The sequence below is a fragment of the Cebidichthys violaceus genome, unplaced genomic scaffold, assembly GCF_023349555.1.
Source record: "Cebidichthys violaceus isolate CVI_PGR_0920_01 unplaced genomic scaffold, fCebVio1.0.p SCAF_17, whole genome shotgun sequence".
Classification (NCBI taxonomy): domain Eukaryota; kingdom Metazoa; phylum Chordata; class Actinopteri; order Perciformes; family Stichaeidae; genus Cebidichthys; species Cebidichthys violaceus.
In genome coordinates, this window is record NW_027176340.1 from 1,897,878 (window position 1) to 1,919,058 (window position 21,181).

At 42.9% G+C, this 21,181-nt stretch overlaps 3 protein-coding genes across 3 annotated transcripts; 2 read left to right on the forward strand and 1 right to left on the reverse strand.

Moving 5' to 3' along the window:
* Positions 1–1,332: 1,332 nt before the first annotated feature.
* LOC137874076 (caveolin-2-like) lies at positions 1,333–3,564 on the forward strand. Its single transcript, XM_068712708.1, has 4 exons — positions 1,333–1,336; positions 2,189–2,514; positions 3,039–3,226; positions 3,405–3,564. Exons 1-4 carry the CDS (start codon positions 1,333–1,335, stop codon positions 3,562–3,564), a joined length of 678 nt encoding a protein of 225 aa, XP_068568809.1.
* Positions 3,565–6,769: 3,205 nt separating this feature from the next.
* Positions 6,770–10,100, forward strand: cav3 (caveolin 3). The gene is made up of 2 exons (XM_068711939.1): positions 6,770–7,112; positions 8,408–10,100. The coding sequence occupies exons 1-2, from the start codon at positions 6,996–6,998 to the stop codon at positions 8,747–8,749; spliced, it is 459 nt and encodes a 152-aa protein (XP_068568040.1). The 5' UTR covers positions 6,770–6,995; the 3' UTR covers positions 8,750–10,100.
* A 1,038-nt stretch (positions 10,101–11,138) lies between these two features.
* oxtra (oxytocin receptor a) lies at positions 11,139–20,321 on the reverse strand. Its single transcript, XM_068711942.1, has 2 exons — positions 18,952–20,321; positions 11,139–12,017 (listed from the first exon to the last, which is right to left on the reverse strand). The coding sequence occupies exons 1-2, from the start codon at positions 19,877–19,879 to the stop codon at positions 11,764–11,766; spliced, it is 1,182 nt and encodes a 393-aa protein (XP_068568043.1). The 5' UTR covers positions 19,880–20,321; the 3' UTR covers positions 11,139–11,763.
* Between the last annotated feature and the right edge of the window lie 860 nt (positions 20,322–21,181).

Here is a 21,181-nt window from a genome sequence, read left to right on the forward strand (position 1 = left end):
GATCTACAGATAGAGGATCTACAGACAGAGGATCTACAGACAGAGGATCTACAGACAGGATCTACAGACAGAGGATCTACAGACAGAGGATCTACAGATAGAGGATCTACAGACAGAGGATCTACAGACAGGATCTACAGACAGAGGATCTACAGACAGGATCTACAGACAGGATCTACAGACAGAGGGTCTACAGACAGAGGATCTACAGACAGAGGATCTACAGATAGAGGATCTACAGATAGAGGATCTACAGACAGGATCTACAGACAGAGGGTCTACAGACCTCTGACACAATATCGAGGGCTCTTCATCACCATGGTTTCCACACAGTATTCAAATTATCAGCTAATCAGACTCTACTAACACTGCAGTGCTGCTGTGAATGTTAACACAATCACTTTGGTGTTATTGGAAGCAGAGAGCACTGAGAGAAAATGAGCTATTTGGACACATGTCAGTGAAAAACAAGTGCTGATTGTTTTCTAGAAAGACAAACTATGACCAACAGAGTGCGCTATATACTAGTGAATCCTCCTCCTTCCTTTTTGTTTGGATATTTCTGATAAGAAGAGCTCTAGATGCTGTGTTGTCTGTAAAGTGTCTGCTCATTTTCTTTTCAAAATGTGAAGGAGGTCTGAAGGCACATACAATATTGGAGTCAGATTGCTGCTGTCTTTGCATTATTATTATTTTTTGTACACTCCTCGGTCGATATTTTGTGAAAAATACTCTCCAGTTTTTTTATTTTACAAAGAGATATATTTTACATATTGTTTTCATTTTTGTACTATAATTTTCTATATCTTATATTTATGGTTTATTTTCTCTTCCTGTAATATGTTTCATGCACCAAACAACCGAGGCAAATTCCTTGTATTGAGGAAACCTACATTAGAATAAACCTAATTCTTACTCAATCCATAAACTTGAGACATCTGAAATGTGCAGAGTTTATGATCAGTTGCAGTGTTCTTGGTGTGAGGTAGAAGTTAAGACTTGCCTTGTTGACGAAGTAGGGCAGATGTTAAAAGAAGCCTTTTGATTGTGTGGCTGCTTAGTGGAAGGCAAGGAATCCCTGTCTGTTCATATGTGTGTATTATGTGTGTGTGTGTGTGTGTGTGTGTGTGTGTGTGTGTCCTTTTTGCATATCTGGAAAAGCGTTCCTCTGATCTACTTCACACTTGGTGGGTGGGAACCCAAAGACGTGCGACGTCCAAGGCGGCGCAACTTGGACACGCGGCACGGTTCGATATTAATAAACCTTGAATAAACAAGCGAACAGCACTCTGTGCAGAAGCGGACTCGGTGTAATAAATCGTGCATGTAGTCATGGGTAAAAAGCCCGCTGCGGCTAATTGACAGCAGTTTACTTAGCTGCTTGATGCTAGGTTAAGTAACGTTATATGGAGGCTGGATGTACGAACTGAACTCTTTTTCACTTGACTGGAGTCAACAAGCACGAGCAGCTAGCCTCCAGGAGGAGTGCCTCTCTGCAACTCAAATTGTCCACGTTTGCAACACTAACTTATCATCTTTCCGCTGGAAGAATATCTCCACTAATTTAAATCATGCTTGTGAAAGTAGAGCCAAAGTATAATATTTTATAAAAAAAAAAAAAGTCACAGTATAGTAAATCACAAAATATGCAAAGAAAAAAAAAATCATAGAATAGTATTTCATAAACAAATGTCATAAAAGTATGCCATTGATAACCTTCATTATTAACTTCTCACTGTCCACTGGTACTGTTCCCTTTTCACTGAAAGTTGCCATAATCAGACACTAATGACACTAATGACCAAAGCAACTATCGGCATATTTCCAATGTGTCATTCATCTCCAAAAATCGACTACACTGGCTCTCTGTGTGACAACGGTTCACCTTTAAAATCATGTTCATAATCTGTCCCCTGCCTGTGTCACAGACGTCCTTCAGACTTACTGTATTATGAGAATTATCAATATTATTACCAGTTGGGGGGGGGGGGGGGGGGGGGGGGGGGCGTGTATTGATTCATGTTCTCAATGGATCAATACAGCCAACTCTGTCTTCATGATGAGACGACTATGTAACCATAACAGTGCGTAACAGTGAAGGTTGATTGGCGATGGCCATTGGCCATTTCTCACACAGGTCTAAATGAGAATTTCCACGCAGTGTGTCGCGTGAAAAATGTCACTGAAGACAAGCCTTTGAAAGCCAATAAAGGCATTCCTCAACAAGAAGCAAAGCAGTCACCGGTCCACTATGTCACATCTGGGTGTCAGTGTCAAGCCCGCGGAGCAGGAAGACGTCCTCCTGCTACGCCCTGCTCATCTGCCTCTATCGACAGAGCCAGGACGCAGATCAATGTAGCGGACATGGAGGACCAGGGACTGAACGACACGAGAACAATGGAGCTGACGGAGGTCAAAGTGAAGGCGCAATCTGAAGATCTGAATTCCGCCCGCAGTGACGCGAGGCCTCTGGTTCACGACAGGGATCCCAGAAGAGTCAACGAGAGTCTTAAGGTAACGAGTGAGCACCGTCGCTGGGGATTAATCCACGTAAAACATATACGTAACCCTTTAAAGACGCAGCACGGGCCACAAGACGACGCATTTCTGACGTTATTTAGAAATAACACTTTCTGTTAGTAGACACGTTTATCTAGGACAAAGGCTTCCAATGTTGTCCTCAGGTAGTAAAGGACTATCAACTTAATGAGGTTCATATCAATATGCTGCATAATACTGACCTCAAGTGGACACACGATCATACACACAGTTCTATTATATCTATAGTTATATCGGCCCCTGTCGATAAGATCATAAACTGCATAAAGTAGAAGTAATGAAAAAAATGACATTTGTTTGCAATTGAAGATTGGTTCTGTGCAGGTCATTTGCATGCATCACCCATCCCTCGTGTCAAGATGTTGTGTCGCCATGCCTACATCCAATCCCCCTGTTCTTAGCATTATATTTTACATTCTGTCCCAAGAAATCACTCACAGTGTCCCTGTGTGTGTGTGTGTGTGTGTGTGTGTCTTGAGGTCACATTCGAGGATGTGATCGCAGAGCCTCGCTCGGTGCGGAGCTTTGACACCGTGTGGTTGTGGAGTCACGCCCTGTTCGAGGTGTCCAGACTGTGGATCTACCGCTTCATCTCCCTCCTTCTGGCGGTGCCAGTCTCTCTGGCGGCAGGGATCCTCTTTGCTGTGCTCAGCTGCCTTCACATCTGGTAGGACGGCTGTAACACTGAGATGAGAATAGACTTTAAGTATGGATGTACCGCTAATTAGATATAGTTACTCAACCTTCTCCCTGCTGCACATTGTCCCCCCAACGAAAAACCGTTTTTAGGAGTTGTTCTACGTTCCATCGAGGAGACGAGCTCATGTTTCTCTTCATCTCTCCAGGTTAATCACGCCCTGTGTCCAGCTCCTTCTCATCAACATGCACTGGGTTCAGACTGTGTGGGGCAGCATACTGAACATTCTCATCAGCCCCTTATTTATTAGCATTGGAAAGAGCTGCGGTCGAATCACCATCCATCTGGCAAAAGATGAAGACAGATAGAAAACACGCTGTGCGTAAATGTTTGGTTGAAACTGGGGGGGAAAAAAAAAAAAGCAAAGCCGTTACAGATTGCATTCTAATGCCGTACAGGTAAACGACAGTCTGCATCATAATTGTCTGTGATTACTTTGTATAATTGCTTGCATGCTGATAGGCATGCCAATTTGTCCCTTTTGTGATGATGTGGATGTACGACTCTCAGCCAGCGCCTTGAACAAGCCTGTGTTGATACAATACGTGGGCTAAATTATGCTTAAACTATCTAATGCACGATTACGGAACAAAACAGCAAAAAAATATGTGTATAAATCATTGCAATTAAATAAAAAAGAATTCAATAAACCTGGCCTGTAAAAGCAAAAGAGACCAACAAGCATACAGCGACTTAACAGTCTGTGGATGTGAAGTGTGAACTGAAGGATGCATAGTTAAAAACTAGCTACATTTTTGCAATGATGATATTGATATTAAATAAGTTGAATGAAATCACATTAATGAAATTTTAACCATGAAATTTGATTATTAAATATATTAACTATGAAAATGACGTGTCTTTCTTTCTAAATCATTAACTCAATAACAGGATAACATCATACATCACATGTACTTCACCTTCTTATATCCGACCATAGCTTAAGTGCACATTAGCAGTAGACTTCTTAAATAATGCACCGGCGGAGCAAAACTGGCAACCACGCTGCACCTGTACATAGAGTAACACTAACGAAAGAACAAAAGTAATCAAATCCAGAATCAAAGTAACACCATTAAGCTGCCAGTGTAGCTATTAATGCACACATTCGCTGCTTTAACACTTCCAATATCACAGCAGTACATCTCAATGGAGTTCACTCACCAGCAATGGGAACGCTAGCTTTCTGCCTGGCGCCTGCAGGCAGCACTAGCTGATAGCTATCCCGACACGGCCTCGAGCGAAGTCCTCGATTGACCTCTTTCGCTTCAGATAAGTGTCGTCAGAAGTCCTGGTGAACATTCATTTACACTTTAACTTCTTTTAGTTGCACTAGTTTCTAACTCGACTCAACTTCTGGCGTTGTCACGTTGTTCGTCTGTACTCCGTACAACATTACTCTGACATTATTAAGCAAACAGAAATTAATATTCGTTCCATCTGATGACGCGCAGGAGCAGAATGGAATAGTTTGACATTTTGTTGCTGGCGTTAGATGAAAAGGATCAATCTCTACTCTACTGTGCGAATGAGCCACTATGAGTCAGCAGCCAGTTAGCTTAGCATAGCTTAGCTTAGTCTTAACTTAGCATAAAGACCGGGAACAGGAGTAAACGGGTTTCATAAGGGGTTTACAGTACGTGCGGTACTATTCATTGGTCCGGTAAAGTTACTTCCTGGAGTGTCACCTGCTGCTTTTTAGTGAATCAGATATATTGAGATAATTAGTGAGGTGTTAGATAGATTTTACTGCCTTTGGACGGAGCCACGCTCACTTTTGCCTCCTGATCCAGGCTTAATGCTATGCTAATCTAACTCCCTGCTGGCGGTGTAGCATCATCTAGTGAGTGGCATGATTTCTTTTTATCCAACGCTCGCCAAGAAAGTCAAGAAGCCTATTTCCCAAATTGAACACCATTGAGTATTTTAAAAAAAAAATGACTTGTCTGGTTAAATAATAAAAGTCATTTTGTAGAGCTTATGTGTCAAGTAAAACCACACTGTTTCATAAACCACCCCGAGCTGATAGCCACTCTTACCATTACATTCTATATGACTCTAAAGATAGGTCTGAGAGCCTGGTGTGTCTGTCTGCATTAAATGAAAGACAGGAGCCAGTGCAGCCGTCTCAGCTGAGTGCATTGACGCCCATAGAGGCAGAGGTATGTCCACCATGACTCTTTGCTGATCTATTTCTGTCCCTCCGTGCCTAACTGGCCTCAACTCTCTCCATGCTCCTCTAATTGGGTTGTCTCTCTATCACATGCACTCGGATCCCATTCCACCCCTCCCTCCCATTCCACCCCTCCCTCCCCTCCCTCCCCTCCGTCCCCGTCTTTTCCACGAGGGAACCAGGGGTAAGAAATCCATGCACTGAAGTCACGCTTCCTGTTCTGTTCTTACACCCCACTGACTGAGATAAATAGCAACAGAGTGCTCGGGATGCTGTGAGGCCTTCTCCTCCTCCTCCTCCTCCTCCTCTTCCCCCTCTTTTTTGGCAGCGCCACGCTGTATGTTTATGAGACCTGCTGATATAGAAAGATATGACTGATAGCAACAACTGCACGGCTTAAGGACGACTAGTCAGAGTTTATTTTGGGGGGACTGTTGGATTTTATCTGTGGCATTGCTAAAATCAGAAAACATCTTGAATAAGAGGCTCTGACCCCACTTGGCTGAACTATTAAGACTGTGAAACATTTAAGCACTTTCTTGTTATGATTGTGATTATGAAAGCAAACGGGTTCATTAGAATATAACAGCGAATTTTATATTTTAATGTTCCTCCTTTAAAGCCCCCAATGACAGACTTACGTTTTCTTTTAATGTCCACTCAGCGCTTTTTAATGTGTTTTGGGGGCATTGCATCTGCTGAGAAACATTGCCATTTGCAATATATAGTTAGCATGCAATATCAGTAAATCTCTCCTAACAAGTCATCCAGATCAAACTACAAAACAACCCTAAAAAATAAAAACCAAAAACTCAGATAATTCCGTTTCTCAGCGCAGCACAGTAATTCTACTCTACAGAAGTACAGTAGAGTTTTACAAACTGGCGTCATGTCAACATGGTGATATCTTCTAACGACCTTACCACCTGACTTACAGTATGAAGTATGATGAAGGTGACGAGCTGATGAATGCTGCTTCTGTAATATGAATCAAATTGCAGTAATCCTTAACATTAACATTAGGGAGTACTGTAATCCCGGCAACATTGTCTCTCTTCTGTTGTGCACTTTAGCTTTAAACAAAAAAAAAGAGTTATTTTTTCTTTTCAAAATAAGTTCACTATTAGAACGCGAAACAGGGTCCAGAGCAGCAGGGTGCGTGTGTGATCGCTGCCTCACTCTGTGGTGGAAGTTCGTGCCAATGTGTAAACCCAGCCCAGTTAGCCCCACAGCCCTGTGTGAAATGTGACACAACCCTGGGTTCTCCTTTAAGGCATGCCTTTTCTGTATGTGTGCATTACATTGTGTGTGTGCCCACTGTCTATGTGTGTGTGTGTGTGTGCGTGTGTGTGGAGGGGGCGCCTCTGTGTGTGAAGGGTGGGGGTCCATTTTTCCATTTTTACCAGGACGCCTGCAGCAGCTGTCCACTGGCATGCAACAGGGGAGCGTCACAGTGGTGATACAGGGGTTCAGAAGTGAACCGAAGCGGCTCTGTGCAGTTTGATCCAGGAAAGGTTTCCTCTCCCCCCCGTCTTCTGCCCGTCCAGGACCCGCTCCAGCTCCACCATGGCGGATCAGTACCAGTTCAACGCCAACGAGGAGAAGATCGTGAAGGACAGCCACACCAAGGAGATCGATCTAATTAACAGAGATCCCAAGCAGATCAATGAGGACGTGGTGAAGGTTTGTGCTGCATGGAGACACCACCCTGTCACGGAGACGATTAACAACGTAACCCCTGTCTTTGACACTGAGGGAGAGAATAAATAAAGTGGTTAGTAGAGGAAAAAGACAGGAGAACAGATTATCATGCTGTCTGGAAAATCCTTAAATAGACCAAGAGCTATTCCTGTTGCCTGTGCAGAACCCAACGTTTATTTTGGGAATGGGGTAGAAGAGTGTGAAACTGATACACTGTGGCCGCGGGGATTTATTTAGGTTTGACAACTGTTTACCCTGCGATAGTCGCCATGCTAGCGTTACAAAATATTTCTCTGAGGACAGAACCGAGTACACGTTTAGAACACATTTTGTTTGACTAGATTGGGTTGATGTAAACATGGTCAATGAAGATGGCGAATCAAAAGTTATGAGGAGAGCGTCTACAGTTTTAAAATGATCTGCTTTCGCCTGTTGTAAAGTGGAAGGTTGTTTAACCTTAATCCCAATGGTCTGGTCCAGGAGTTACAGTGAGTGGTAGTTTCGCATTTACATTTTAATTCAGTCATTTTCTACAAACAGAACTTATCTTTTCTGGCCTTACCGGTACAAATGAATTTGAAACATTCTCCCTAATCTGTCAGGGAGTCGTATCAGATTCACCAGCTCTTGGTGAACATCTATTGTTTCTGAAGAACACTTGATTCTTTTTTGATGAATTTGGCTACAGCGATCCCTCTGCAGCTGAAAAAAAAAGGGGGGGGGGGGGTAGATCTTGCAGAGAAAGTATAAAACAGTGCATGTCCGGCCATTCATTCAGAGGATGATCTCAGGCTGCTGTCTCTACGGGGAAACGGACAGTGACTCGTTACTTACATACTGAGAGCATCCGGCGGTCTGGAAGAAGAGAAAGGCTTTTAGATGTGCTGTGCAGCTACCTGTCATGATGCCACTTTATAGCTGACTCTCAGCTCGCAATTTGGAAGACATTTTCCAAAGACTGGACCAGTGTACAGTTGCTCTGTTGTTGTATTTTACATGAGGTGAACTTAGCTTTGAGAATGATTTGAATCCAGCGTTAAAAGCCACTCTGTACGTTTTTTTTCTTCTTTTCTATAATGTGCGACACATAATTGGTTTCTCTGCATAATTTGGACACTTCGCAGCTTTCACAGGCTTTATCTTTATACTTGACATTGGCATGTGCATATTACTCAGAGCCCACAGAGGCCTGGCGGAGGGGGGGGGGGGGGACGGATAAAAGCGGCGTGCACTCAGGGGTGTGTAGTAATCAACGTCTCTTTTACATTTCCTATTAGGTGGACTTTGAGGATGTCATCGCAGAGCCCGATGGTACACACAGCCTGGACGGGGTGTGGAAGCTCAGCTACACCACCTTTACTGTGTCCAAGTACTGGTGCTACCGCATCTTGTCTGCTGTCTTTGGCATCCCCGTTGCTCTGCTCTGGGGCTTCCTGTTTGCGTGCATCTCCTTCTGCCACATCTGGGCCGTGGTTCCCTGCATCAAGAGCTGTCTGATTGAGTCACAGTGCATCAGCCGCATCTACTCTCTCTGCATCCAGACCTTCTGCGATCCCTTCTTCGAAGCCCTGGGAAAGATCTTCAGCAGCGTGCGCGTCGCGCTGCGCAAAGAAGTCTAAGAACTGGCAAAGTAGTGTTTATAGTATGATGGGATGAAGAGCGGTATCTTTTTATACACCAGAAGCTCAGCCCTGGCATCTCGCTTACTTCCTGATACTCCTCCTTCTCCCCTTTATAACACGCTGTTCCCCACCCACCCATCCTCGAGCTCTGTCCTAACATGCCCGGTGTGCCTTTTTTTTTTTGTTGCCACCAGACGCTCTGTGACAGCTGCAGCAGGCGGCGTGGTTCTGTGACAGCTCTGGCACTACTGGAGGGCTCAGCGCTTCTCGCTGAGAGAGAAGAGGACCGCCTGCCATGACGAGGATCTGTCTGCTCTCATTTCTTTGTATCACACAAGCCAAAAAAAAACAACAAGAGCTACTCGATCACAACCGATGAAATGAACTCCCCAACACGCACCTGCACCTGTGGACAATGCCGCCTGTACGCATTACATTACATTACATTTAGCCAAAGGTTCTTTCGATGTTGTATGTTGCTGTGTCTGGTATTCAACTTTATATTGATTGAAAAGGATTTGACATTCATATATGTAACCTTATTTGAAAAGCTGTAACAAAAACAAAGGAATTTGAAATGTTTTCTCTACAAAACGATTCAGTAATTTGTCACGACGCCACAGTTTGTGTTAATTGCAGATAATTGACTTCCTTTTGTCAAAGCGTGATCAGTTATTAATGCCTCTGCACATTTCAGTCAAGTATGTGTAAACAGGTCTGTACCCAGCTACTGATGGAGTAAAGTACAACATCTTCCACGAGACCCATTGGATTATTCCACAGTGTTATTCTAATCATGTAGAAAAGTATAAAACATATGCTGCTACTGTTCACCTGCAGTAAAGAAAAGGCTAATTATAGATGGGCTGAAACTATTCTAAAGACACGTTAGAATTGATGAAACCGTCCCTATAATAAGCACCACTGGTTCAGTGCGTGGTTGAAAGTATGTTATGTGTGTTAAGAAATACATTTTTAAGAGTCACCAAACGATATTTGTGGTCTACTTGAGTGGACCTGGGAGCTGTGACCCACTAGAGGCTGCTGTTGTGTCTTTCATTTGCCTCTCCTTTCGCGTCTGAGATCCATTATTGATGATTCAGTGTCACCACACCCTTCTTTGTTCATTACCGCAGTGTGTGTTTCTGTCTGGCCGACTCATCTCTCCTTCATTATGCTAGAAGATGCACTGTTAAAACATGTATATGAGCAGAAATCATTGAGCCGATTAATGAACTGTTTTAACAATTAATTAAGGAGCAAGAGTGATTGATTTCACAAAGCCTACAAAGGTAATCGATGAGCAGGATACAAATACAACCAATAAACAGCAAATGTATCTATTGTTTACCTTCTAAAAATGATTGATTAAACTTGTGTAATTACAGACATACTGTATTTCACAAATACACACTTATTGACATCTCAATTGCTAATAATCTTTGACCATAAAATTCATGGCAACGTCACTCTGTTACGTATTTAAGGACAATTATCAACTTTAAAAATATATTCTATATTCTACATCATTTCTCCTAATATAACATTTGACACTGGTGCATATTTATCTTACACAAGGTCACATTATCAAGGCTATAAGGGAAGCTAACTCCCCCTAAATATAAATATTACTTTAAAAATGATGACGAATAACCAAATTCATCATCATTTTAATAATGAATTAAAATGAATAAATGAATCCTGCCATCCACACAGTAATACAACTACAGCAACACCTGTGCGCTGTGACGAACCCGTATGAAGCTCCTAACGATACGTCTCTAGTAATAGTTGAGGCTTGTGGTGTTGCTTTATGTGACATATACTTATTATTACATATATAAGTTGTTTTGCATTTGCATATATTTAAGTCACTCTCATTATTGACAATGAAAATTGATTTGCTGTAGTCATAATGACAAAGGTTCATATAAGATGGATCTTATACGTGAATCTTTTACACAGGTGACTTATTAAAAACCGCCTCAGACTTAATTGGCTTTGCCTCAAAGAATGCTATGGGGGCAACTCAAGGCCGCACTTTACCTCCACTGTCCCTCCTGTGGGCCACTGCGCCACATCATGATATAGAGATACATCTCTCCAGAAACATGAGTAGCTTTAGTTCACTCCAGTGGTCTGACACAGTCTCCACATCTCGACCCAATAATACATTCTTTTTTTTCCGGCCTCGGCTGAGGCTGAACAGGAAGTTAAAAGTTTCAATGCGCTGCCAGAGTTTCGCAGGAACTCCAGTGACGCTATTGATTTGCCGCGGACAAACATCCCTCCGGAACTTTCCCGGCAACCCTGCCGAGGATTTCCGGAGGCAAGAGGAGCTCTAATGAGCATCAGCCATCGGTGCAAATAACACAACATGGGTCGTCGGTGCATTTGTGCTGCTTTTGCTCTTTATTTTGCATCTTTACAGCCATGACATCTCACATCTAATAACATCTCTAGTAACAGTTTACACACACACACACACACATATGCAATTCATTGCAAATTCTAAGAACGCGAACAATACGGTACACACTATATAACCAGTGAGCAATTTCATAGCACAGACAAACAGGATCCACAAGCTTTGCTGGTGGCAACAACTGAATCAGTAATGAAGTTGGCCACGGTTGAAAGTGCTTAAAAAGTATTTTTTTTTTTTTTTGTAGTATACTGTACATCTCAAACAAGAATAATGTAAAAACAAATAAACAGAAAGATTCAGCTGATTGCTCAGCTCGGTCCGTTATTATCTTCCGAGAATAAAACACATTTAATAATATTCTGTACATCTTTCTAGTTCACGATTCCATATCCATGTGACACTGTAAGGTACTGTAAAGCAAAAAAATAATTAGGATTTTTGTTGGTTTTTTTTTTTCCCCCCTTCAGAGCTTGAACAGCAAAGCCCCGGGGCGAGAGGTAAGTGAAGGAGCTGAGAGCTGATCGGATTTTACGGGGCGACTGCATCGGTGAAAGGCAGGGAGGCCGAGGGAGGACGAGCGGCTTCATGTGGTGGAAGTCTGTGTGATGCTCCTCTGGCTGCTCGTGCTTTTAATGGCAAAGGTTGAGGAGTTGCTCTTGTGACTGGAGTCAAAGTCGCGCTCGCAGCTGCACTGGGATGACTTGAGGTAGCGAGTGGAACAGCACAGAAAGCTCTGCCTGAGATCCTGGAACAGATGCCCGGCGAAGCACATGTAGATCCAGGGGTTACAGCAGCTGTTGAGGCTGGCCAGCAGCATGGAGATGATGAAGGGCATAGCTGCAGCAGATAGAGAGAGAGAGAGAGAGAGAGAGAGAGAGAGAGAGAGAGAGAGAGAGAGAGAGAGAGAGAGAGAGAGACACAGACAGAGAGAGAGAGAGAGAAAGAGAGAGAGAGAGAGAGAGAGAGAGAGGAAAGTTACCGTGCTGCTGCTCTTATCACAGTTCACCACCTTTACACGCACACATTCTGTTTTACTTGTGGTGATTTACAACGTGTATCCATCATTGAGACGTGGTTGTAGTGATGGCAACGTTGGAGGACCAGTCGGTATTCCACTATAGTCCAATAACTCAAAAATATGAAATGGATTGGCATACCTTTTGGAAGAGATATCCATGCGATCCAAAAGAATGAACCTCGATGACTTTTCATCTAGCACAGCCACGAGGTTGACATTTGTGGGTTTTGAGGGAAATGTCACGACAGCTTTTGAGCGATGGCTTCAACATTTGGAAATGCATGACCGACTTATGGATGAACTGTAGCACATTTTAATCTCGAAAAAATGATCAGGCCATTACTTTAAATTGTCCAGTACTTTGGTTTATGACAAAAAAATGTGAAAAATTAATAATGATAGCTAATTTTACCATCAGCCTCAGCTTTGTGTTTAGATGTAATTAGCAAATGTTAGCAAGCAAATTAAAGCCTTTCAAAATCGCATTGACGCCTTGAGGTGGTCTGATATCAACCTGAGGTGAAGTGATTTTGTAACTGTGCACCATTTCCTCTAAAATCTAATCTGAAATTAGACAAATTGTCTCATGAATGTGATTTGACGTTAGCTCATGCATGCAATTTTGAAGGGCTTTTATTTTGAAATGCTACATCAGAACGTCCTGGTTCTCTCTGAGTGAGGCCTTGAGGTGGTCTGCTATCAACCTGAGGTGAAATGATTTTGTAACTTTGCACCATTTCCTCTTAAGATGTTGTTGTTGCACTTATTGTATTTGTATTACTTATAGCACTAACTGTTTCTCTTGTTTCTGTACTTTGGCTCTGAGTTATGCTCTGCTTCAGGCTCTTAGATGCTTGTTTGGAAAAGGAAATGTACTTATGACTTCTGGTGACTAGTAGTTCTTTTGATTACCAATGTTGATGCACTTATTGTAAGTCGCTTTGGATAAAAGCGTCTGCTAAATGACTGTAATGTAATGTAATGTCATGTTATGTTAAGATGCAATTTTTTTGAAAGTTTTCAGTTATGTCAGTTATTCTTTTAATCCAGCCCTTATTTTACTTGAAATGAGAAGAACATTTATTCATGTATTTCTATGTATTATTTATAATCCATCCAGTTCAATTTGAAAACTGAGAATAATAATTGTTAAAATATAATTGATGTGTACTTTCTTTATTTGATTGAACGGTTGTTGACTACACAGAGACGTTACTACTACTAGACTTTTGAATATATAATATAATATATGGCACTAAATAGCGCAAGTTAGATATTATTGTAATGTTCCGGACCTTTGCACCTACCGAACCTACTGTGGCACGGTGGATGACATTTTTGCTTGTCAACTCCGCTATCCGACTGACATTTGGCAAATGAGCTTTGAATGAATGTAATTGGCTTGTTTCGTTGCATTTAACCTCTCCTCACTGACTGCTAATCGCTCTGTGCTCCTGCTATTCTCAAGCCGTCTCTAATGACGGCCGCTGAGCTCGACAAAACTAAATTGCTCAGCGTAAATGATCTCTGTGAGGGCAGGAGGGTCACACGCTTTTCACGCTTTTGATTTTTGAGACTAAATACTTGAGGTCAAATGAGCGCAGATCACTCGGTCACCCTTTCACTGTGGTGTCATACGCTTTGTGATCTGCCTTTGGGTTAACAAAACTACATATATTAAAACTATAATTTAAACCAAACAATAAAACGAACATTCTACTAATTCTGCAACCTCGAAACATGTTCGTTTACTGGCTGATGTTACACAATTGCACAACAAGCCTAGTGAGCCAATGCATCAACCTGCTCCATATGGACTGTAATGCTGCTAGAGACGGGGTGCAAAAGACCAACCGGTGGCTTATCAAGCAATCTTATCAGGGCAGATGAGAGCAGAGTCTGGATGTCATTTGAATAAGAAGGGGAACTATCAGGCAGAAATCTGGGACTGAATTAGCTGCCGGTGTCTTTAGAAGAAAGCGTCACGCGGCAACAATGCAAAGGCGGTATCTGAACGATCACCCCCCCACAGGGTGGTGCATCTGTCAGAGCCGACGCCCCAAAAGACTCTTCAGCAAGTCGTTGACGACGACACTCAGAGCTGATTCTTGTTCCCCTGAAGGTAAACAGGCATTACAGGTAATCTCCTCCTCATTTTATTTGGAGAGGGCTTTCTGCACGTACGACGATGCCTTCCTTCTTCTCACTCCGTGAAACGGACATTATACAGACACTGAAGAGCAACGCTTTTGGAGCTTGAACACTGGGCTTTGTGGTCCATCGAGAGCTCGACGCTAATCGATGGACCACAGAGTGTGAGTCAGCATCCGAGGTCACCGGCCTCAGCGGGGGGAGATGTTTGTGTTCTTTTCTTTTCTTTTTTTTTTGGGGGGGGGGGGGGGGGGAACTTGTGTTAGAATATGAGTCAGAGTTTGACCTTAAACCGTTTCTGTCCTTTACAATATGAAATCTGTGTGGCTCTTTAGTATGAAATCACAGATGCCACTGATGTCACGAAGCTAAGAGGAAGGACGTCATTAACGTTTTTTTTCCAAAAATCATATTTATGAGCCTGATGGCGTGCTTTAGAGGGTAAACTTCCAATCAGTGAACACTACGAGGTCCTGTACAGTAAATCACGGTTCTGGGGGAACTTGAAGCGATGAAGCAATTTGGCTCTTTGTTCATGCATCAAAAAATACACTAATTGGTTCAATGCGGACATTTTCACACAGTGGGTGTGCTACACCACCGGTCCACTTTTGGCTAAAGGAACAGTTTAACATTTTAGGAAAATATGCGTATTGATTTTTTTTTTGATGAGAGTTAAGTAAAGAGGATTGACACCATTCCCACATCTGTACAGTAAATATGATGCTGCAGCAAGGAATCGATAAGCTCAGAATTATAAAACGAACACTTGACCATTCATACATTTACATATTAAACATAATCATCCGGTCTATAAATCCATTCAGTGGTCGTTTCTTTGTATTATTTGTATTGTTTACAACTTACAGAATGCTTGACTCATATATGTGTGTTATTGCATATTATATTGTTGGTCATTTGTGCTTTTTATTTACATGATATTTATATATATTTTTTTTACTTTTTTACTACTTGTGTCCATAACTGTCCTGTCTATTCTTTACCTGTATCTGTCCTGCTTTGTTGTCCTTGCTCCTACACTAAAAATAAATCAAGTATTTTCATCTATTTAATTTGATTTCATTTTGCAAAATGTATTAAGAGTCTCCTGTTTTCTGACTTTCGGTCAGGTTGAGATTTTTCGTGACGGGGTTTCACGTGTGTGACAGGTAACGTTAAGGTAAGTAATATCCCATGACTGTAACGTTGTACTACTCTTTCTCACTGGACGGAACTTTTATATTTTCCTAAATTACCATCATTACAAATATATATATTTATTTTTAAATATTTTTGCAGGTTCATTAGTAGCAATTTGAAGAACAGACAAAATTCAAGATATCAGACGATGAACAATGAAACGACACATGACTCTTCTATTGAGCCAGCTCACTGGTCTGGTTAACTAGAGAGATTTAGGTCATGTTTAAAGAAAAAGCACAGGATCAATAATCACTCACAGCTGGGCCGTTTGAAGCTCGAACCAGCGGTGAGAAACAGCCTCGATCGCTCCGGACTTCAAAAACACGCCTATAACCAGCACCTCTGGAGCTTTTCTGTGTCTGTTGAGCCTACAATTGTCATCAGCGAATGCATTCTCCTGATGCTCTCGCAGCGGTGCGGATGGAAACAACACTGGACCATGTGGAAAACAATAGCAACAACCTGACTGTGTCAGAGACCCGCGTCCTTGAATTGAGACGGGAAATAACAGATAGACTGGAAACATGCACCCAAAGGACTGAACAAAAGCACAGATATGCATAAATACCAACTAGAAAACATTTTGATGTTTATCCAGGCCAACTGGAGAAAGCTGCTTTATTCTAACGCACATCGATAACTTCGCTAAAAGTGGCGACCAAGTGAAGGAAACGATGTGTGTTTTCAGAACAGATGTTCAGAGGCAGCAAAGACTCACAAACACAAAGTAGATCTGGCAGAAACACACTTGACCATCTACTCGTTTTGCACTCATTCTGACCTAAATCATGACCGAAAAGCCAATAAGCATATTTTCCAAAATGTCAAAACGATGCATTATTGTTTTGATCGTCTCATGGAATTACCGAACGTTTTCCTGAAGAAGACTTGATTACTTTGGTAATGGGGGACAAAGGGTGGAGAGAGTGGGGGAGTCTGAATGCTACTTCCTGTTTCTACTGAGAGTGGCCCTTCAAAATCAGAAAAGATGTCTTTAATCGATATTTTATTTTCCATAATGGCACCGATCACTCACAGATATGCTGAAACGATGCTTATTTTTTTTGTATCTGCACCGTGGAAAAACAACCATGACTTCAGTCCTCTCATGATGTTCAATGTTATGGATACATCATAGAATACAAGAGGTGATTATATGGAATGAATCATGTAATGTCATCATCTTTGTTTGAGATTAGCTGCTATCTAAACATGTGCTATAATACCGCAGGTTACCTCAAACGCAATGATTTCACATTAATACTGAATATTGAGTTTGTTCAGTATTTTCCTTACTGGCTGCTAGTTTTTTTTTGACAACAACATGAACTGTCTTAAAGGTGCAGACCCTGATTCACTCTGAACATTTAAAACACATCATTACAACCTGGTGTCTCTTCCAAATTGACAACATTAACTACAATTAACTGCAACCACAAAATTATACTTAATAATCTGGTGTTTCCTGAAGCTGGTTTGTTTAAATCACGAGTGTCTGAAACACTAGGTTCTTCCCACAAGTAAGCCTTTCTATCCAAGTCTTTGGGATCTTTGCTCACTCTAATGGACACTTTATCTGCACGCACACACACACACACACACACACACACACACACACACACACACACACACACACACACACACACACACACACACACACACACACACACACACACACACACACACACGACGCTCCAGCCTATCTTTTGTACACAAACACCGTCACGTGTCGCTGCCAATTACGGCCCTCCTGAGCACTGTTCACGTGGAGGACAGCCGTCAGCCTCCTCCCCGCATTGAGCAATGCTCTGCAACAGAAAATGAATTAATCACCTTCTTTTTTTCATTCACAGGCTGGAGCACGTCTTCTTTTTTGTTGTTGTTGTTGTTGTTGTTGTTGCTCTTTTTTCTGGCAACTGTAACTTGGAATATAACTGTGAGGCGCATTGCATCAGAGCCAAATATACCTCGTCAGTGGTGAAGAACATGGATGACCGTGTATTGCGCAACTGTTTAACTCCACAGTGTATATAGCTTGTGTGAACAGTGCAGAATGACAGCAACACACACCGTCAGCCAGCTGGGGGGGAAAACCAAATACCCAAGGCCTGAAACAGCGACGTGTTTGCTCTCTTCAAGGAACGCAGTGTCTCACTTCAGCTGCGTACAGTTTATTTTAATTTTTTTTTTAATGTTTCTCGTCTTTCTTTTTATGTGAGGAAATACTAAAGCAGTGCAATGAGAAGGGAACACTGCATGCAGACATGTTATTCTCCAGTCTTCATATTAATAGCTGTAATTAAAGCTACTCTTCACTTTTCCAGTTCACAAACGCCCTTAAACGTCACATAGACTGAGTAAAGCCCCTTTCCATATCGAACCCGTACTTACAACGCCATTACTTACACTGTGCTTTACACTTCCTCTGATCTGATAGAACTACATTGTGGAAGGAACACAGAGGCACGGTACACGTGTGAAGTCGAGCTGGCATATTAAACGTGCTGTTGTTAAATGGGGTGTGGCCATTACGGAGCGGATCGATGGGTGGAGGGACCTACATACATTAGATGGCTGCTTAGTGTCCTATTGTGGTTAAATGTCAACGGCGCACTTCAACGTGCCCTACAGGCGCAAATAAAAGCTGCTTGGCGCATGTTGGCGCACACTAATTTGATTAATGATTAGCCGTCAGTCGGTCTGCGCGGCGTGATGTCAGAGGAACATTCTGTGTACGGATTTTGCACTTTAAAGGCCATATGACGAACGTACCATTATAGATCATCTTAAGCATTTGACATATTAGAAAAACTAAATATTGATCTGTTGTCGTGGCTCTGCATTCCTGATGCAAACAAGCTGCATCGGAAAACATTGACAAGTAACTCGTTGTGAGTGAGACCGATTATCATTCGAATATTGTTAATTTGTTCCCATTAAAATTGATAAATGTCAGTCATAATGAAATGCCACATACACGGGATAGCACTTGTGATTTGAACGGACTTTTGAAATAGTCAGTGATCAGTCAGAGCTTCAGCCCATTCACTAAACTCATTCAGTCATCCGCGCCGCACTCTGGCTGCGTTACATGCACTCAAACAGCAGGACCCGGCTCTGAGTCAGCCGCAGCCCCCCGTGCCAGACCCACCTCGACGAGCACAACAGAACACACGAATCCTAAACGGGTGTTTCCGTTGACTTAGTTTTGCTCCAACTTGATAAGCAAGCCATGGCGTCCTCGTGCGTAAAGGGCACCGCTGCGCACAGCTGGAGGGATGCGGCGGTATACCAATCAAATCCCCATTCATTTCCACTGAGCAACATATACGACACGTGTGCAAAAGAAGCGTTTCAATCGCACTGGGTACAATATTCAACTTTAAAAATGTAACCTACCCTCACGGGGCGCTGCTGGATCCCACGCAGACCACATCTGAACAGAGAAAAAGGGGGTCCAGCAGACGATGTAAGCCACGACGATCACAAAAGTCATTTTCACTGTAGTTATCTTCGCCTTGGAGATGAGCTTAACGCTGCTCACGCGGGCCAGTGTGTTGCATTTGGAGGTTTTGGGCGTCAGACTTATACACTGATCGCGCCTAGTTTTCAGCTTAAAGTTTTGCCATATTTTGAAGCTTATCAACCCGTAGCAAAAGCTCAGTATCGCCACCGGAATGATATATATGGTGAGACTGATCCATGTGATGTAAGCTTTGGCTCCCCAGGGCTTCACGAAGTCGCCCCAGCAGTCGTACACTCTCGATCCGGCCGAGCCGACCTCGATCAGGGAGAAGATGAACATCTGCGGGATGCTGAAGAGCAAGCTCAGGACCCAGGAACATATGACGTAGAAACGGTCTTTTCTCCTGTGCAACGAACGAAGAGGCTGACAAATTGCCAAACACCTGTCTACAGACATCAAGACCAGCATGTACGTGGAGGCGAACATTCCGACGACCTGGAGGTATTTCACCAACCTGCACAAGATGTCTGGTCCATAGAACCGAAACGTAATGTCCCAGATAAGTTGAGGGAGAACTTGGAATATCGCCACAACGAGATCGGCGATGCTCAGGTGCTTCATGAAGTAATACATGCGGGACTGACTGTGCTTGGTGGTGTGGATGGCCAGCAGGACGCACAGGTTCCCCGTGAGCGCCAGAAGCAGCACCAGCGCGAGAACGGCCACCTCCACCTTCGCCACTTCTTCGTTCCGCTTAAGAGGGTTCGTCTGATTCAGCCAACCCGTGCCGTTAACGACACTCGAGTTCCGCCAGGATTCGTTAAATTGCCAAAAGTCACTTTCGTTTGAAATGCTCTCCATTGCCGCAGTCGTGTCCTCTGCAGATGCGTCAGGGTTGTGCAGTCATGCGCTCGCCGAAACAGTCGCAGGGTCTCAAGTGGGAAAAGTCGTCCTTTGCGTCCTCACAGGTGTGAAGACCGGAGGGTGAGGTATGACGAGGCTCAGAACATGTCACTTCAGTGATGAACACGGATTTGTTGGACATCAATCTCCCAAGCTTTTCTAAAAACTGAAGACGCTTGGAAATATGTCCACCTATAATATGAAATATGTGACAAAATGTTGGCTCCAAAGAAAGTAAAGTTAAAATGCAGAAATCTACAAATGTGGACCTTCAAAACAGTAAAAACTCTGGTCTGAAATGAGTAGTACACCTAGGCCAAATCTCCAAAACCAGAATCCGAGGAATTAGAAGAAAAAAAAATGTACTTTAAAAATCACAGTGAAAAGTCCGAAAATTTAAATATTGCGAGAAAAAAAAAATGCAGCAGAAATTGAAAGCTCCAACATCATCACTGGTGAGAACGGGAATGGCCAGCCCTACAGCACCCGAGCCCTTGTTATATCTGTCCCCGGTGCAGCGAGAGGAGAGCAGGAAACGGTGCTACCCGTCACCGCCACAAGGGAGCGGTGTGAGCCGTTCGTCAGTACCCACCCGGTCACGCTCTGCAGCCCCGGAGCCACAACCCTCCTCAGACCAGGAACCCCCCCCCCACATCTGCTTAGTGTTCGACGAGTAAACGAAGCTATTTAATGAACACGCGCTCATTCATAACCTCCCGCTGAGAGGCAACACCCAGAGCTGAGTATGTAAGGTGACAGGGAAATATCATTATTGAAAATGAGGGAAGTGCTTGGTGCAAACTATGGTTTCTCTGTCATTGCGTTCGAATTGAGAACCCCAAAAAGATCAAAAAAAAAGAAAGACTAAGATTTGCAAACTGTTATACTAAACCAGGATGTCAAATGACAGTGTGACGTCATCAAGGCAACACCATCTGATCTAGATGGGAGGATGAGTTCGCTGTCAGTTAAAATGTTTGAGGCACACGTGCTACGCGCTCACACTGCTGTCAGCACGTGCTTCCCATTGTCCGTATCAGAAGACGTCGGAGACTTCACATGACTCCGGTGCTTTACGCTTTGGGGAGACCTCGATGATGCACCGAGGATTCGGTTCATAATGGCATGAATAACAGTGTATTAAGGGATTTTAATATATGCTTTAATGACATCATAGAGAATAGTTATTATATTGTGACAATGTAACAATTACCTGTTATAGACATGGGGAAAGAACTAACTTCAGTTTTAACGACCATG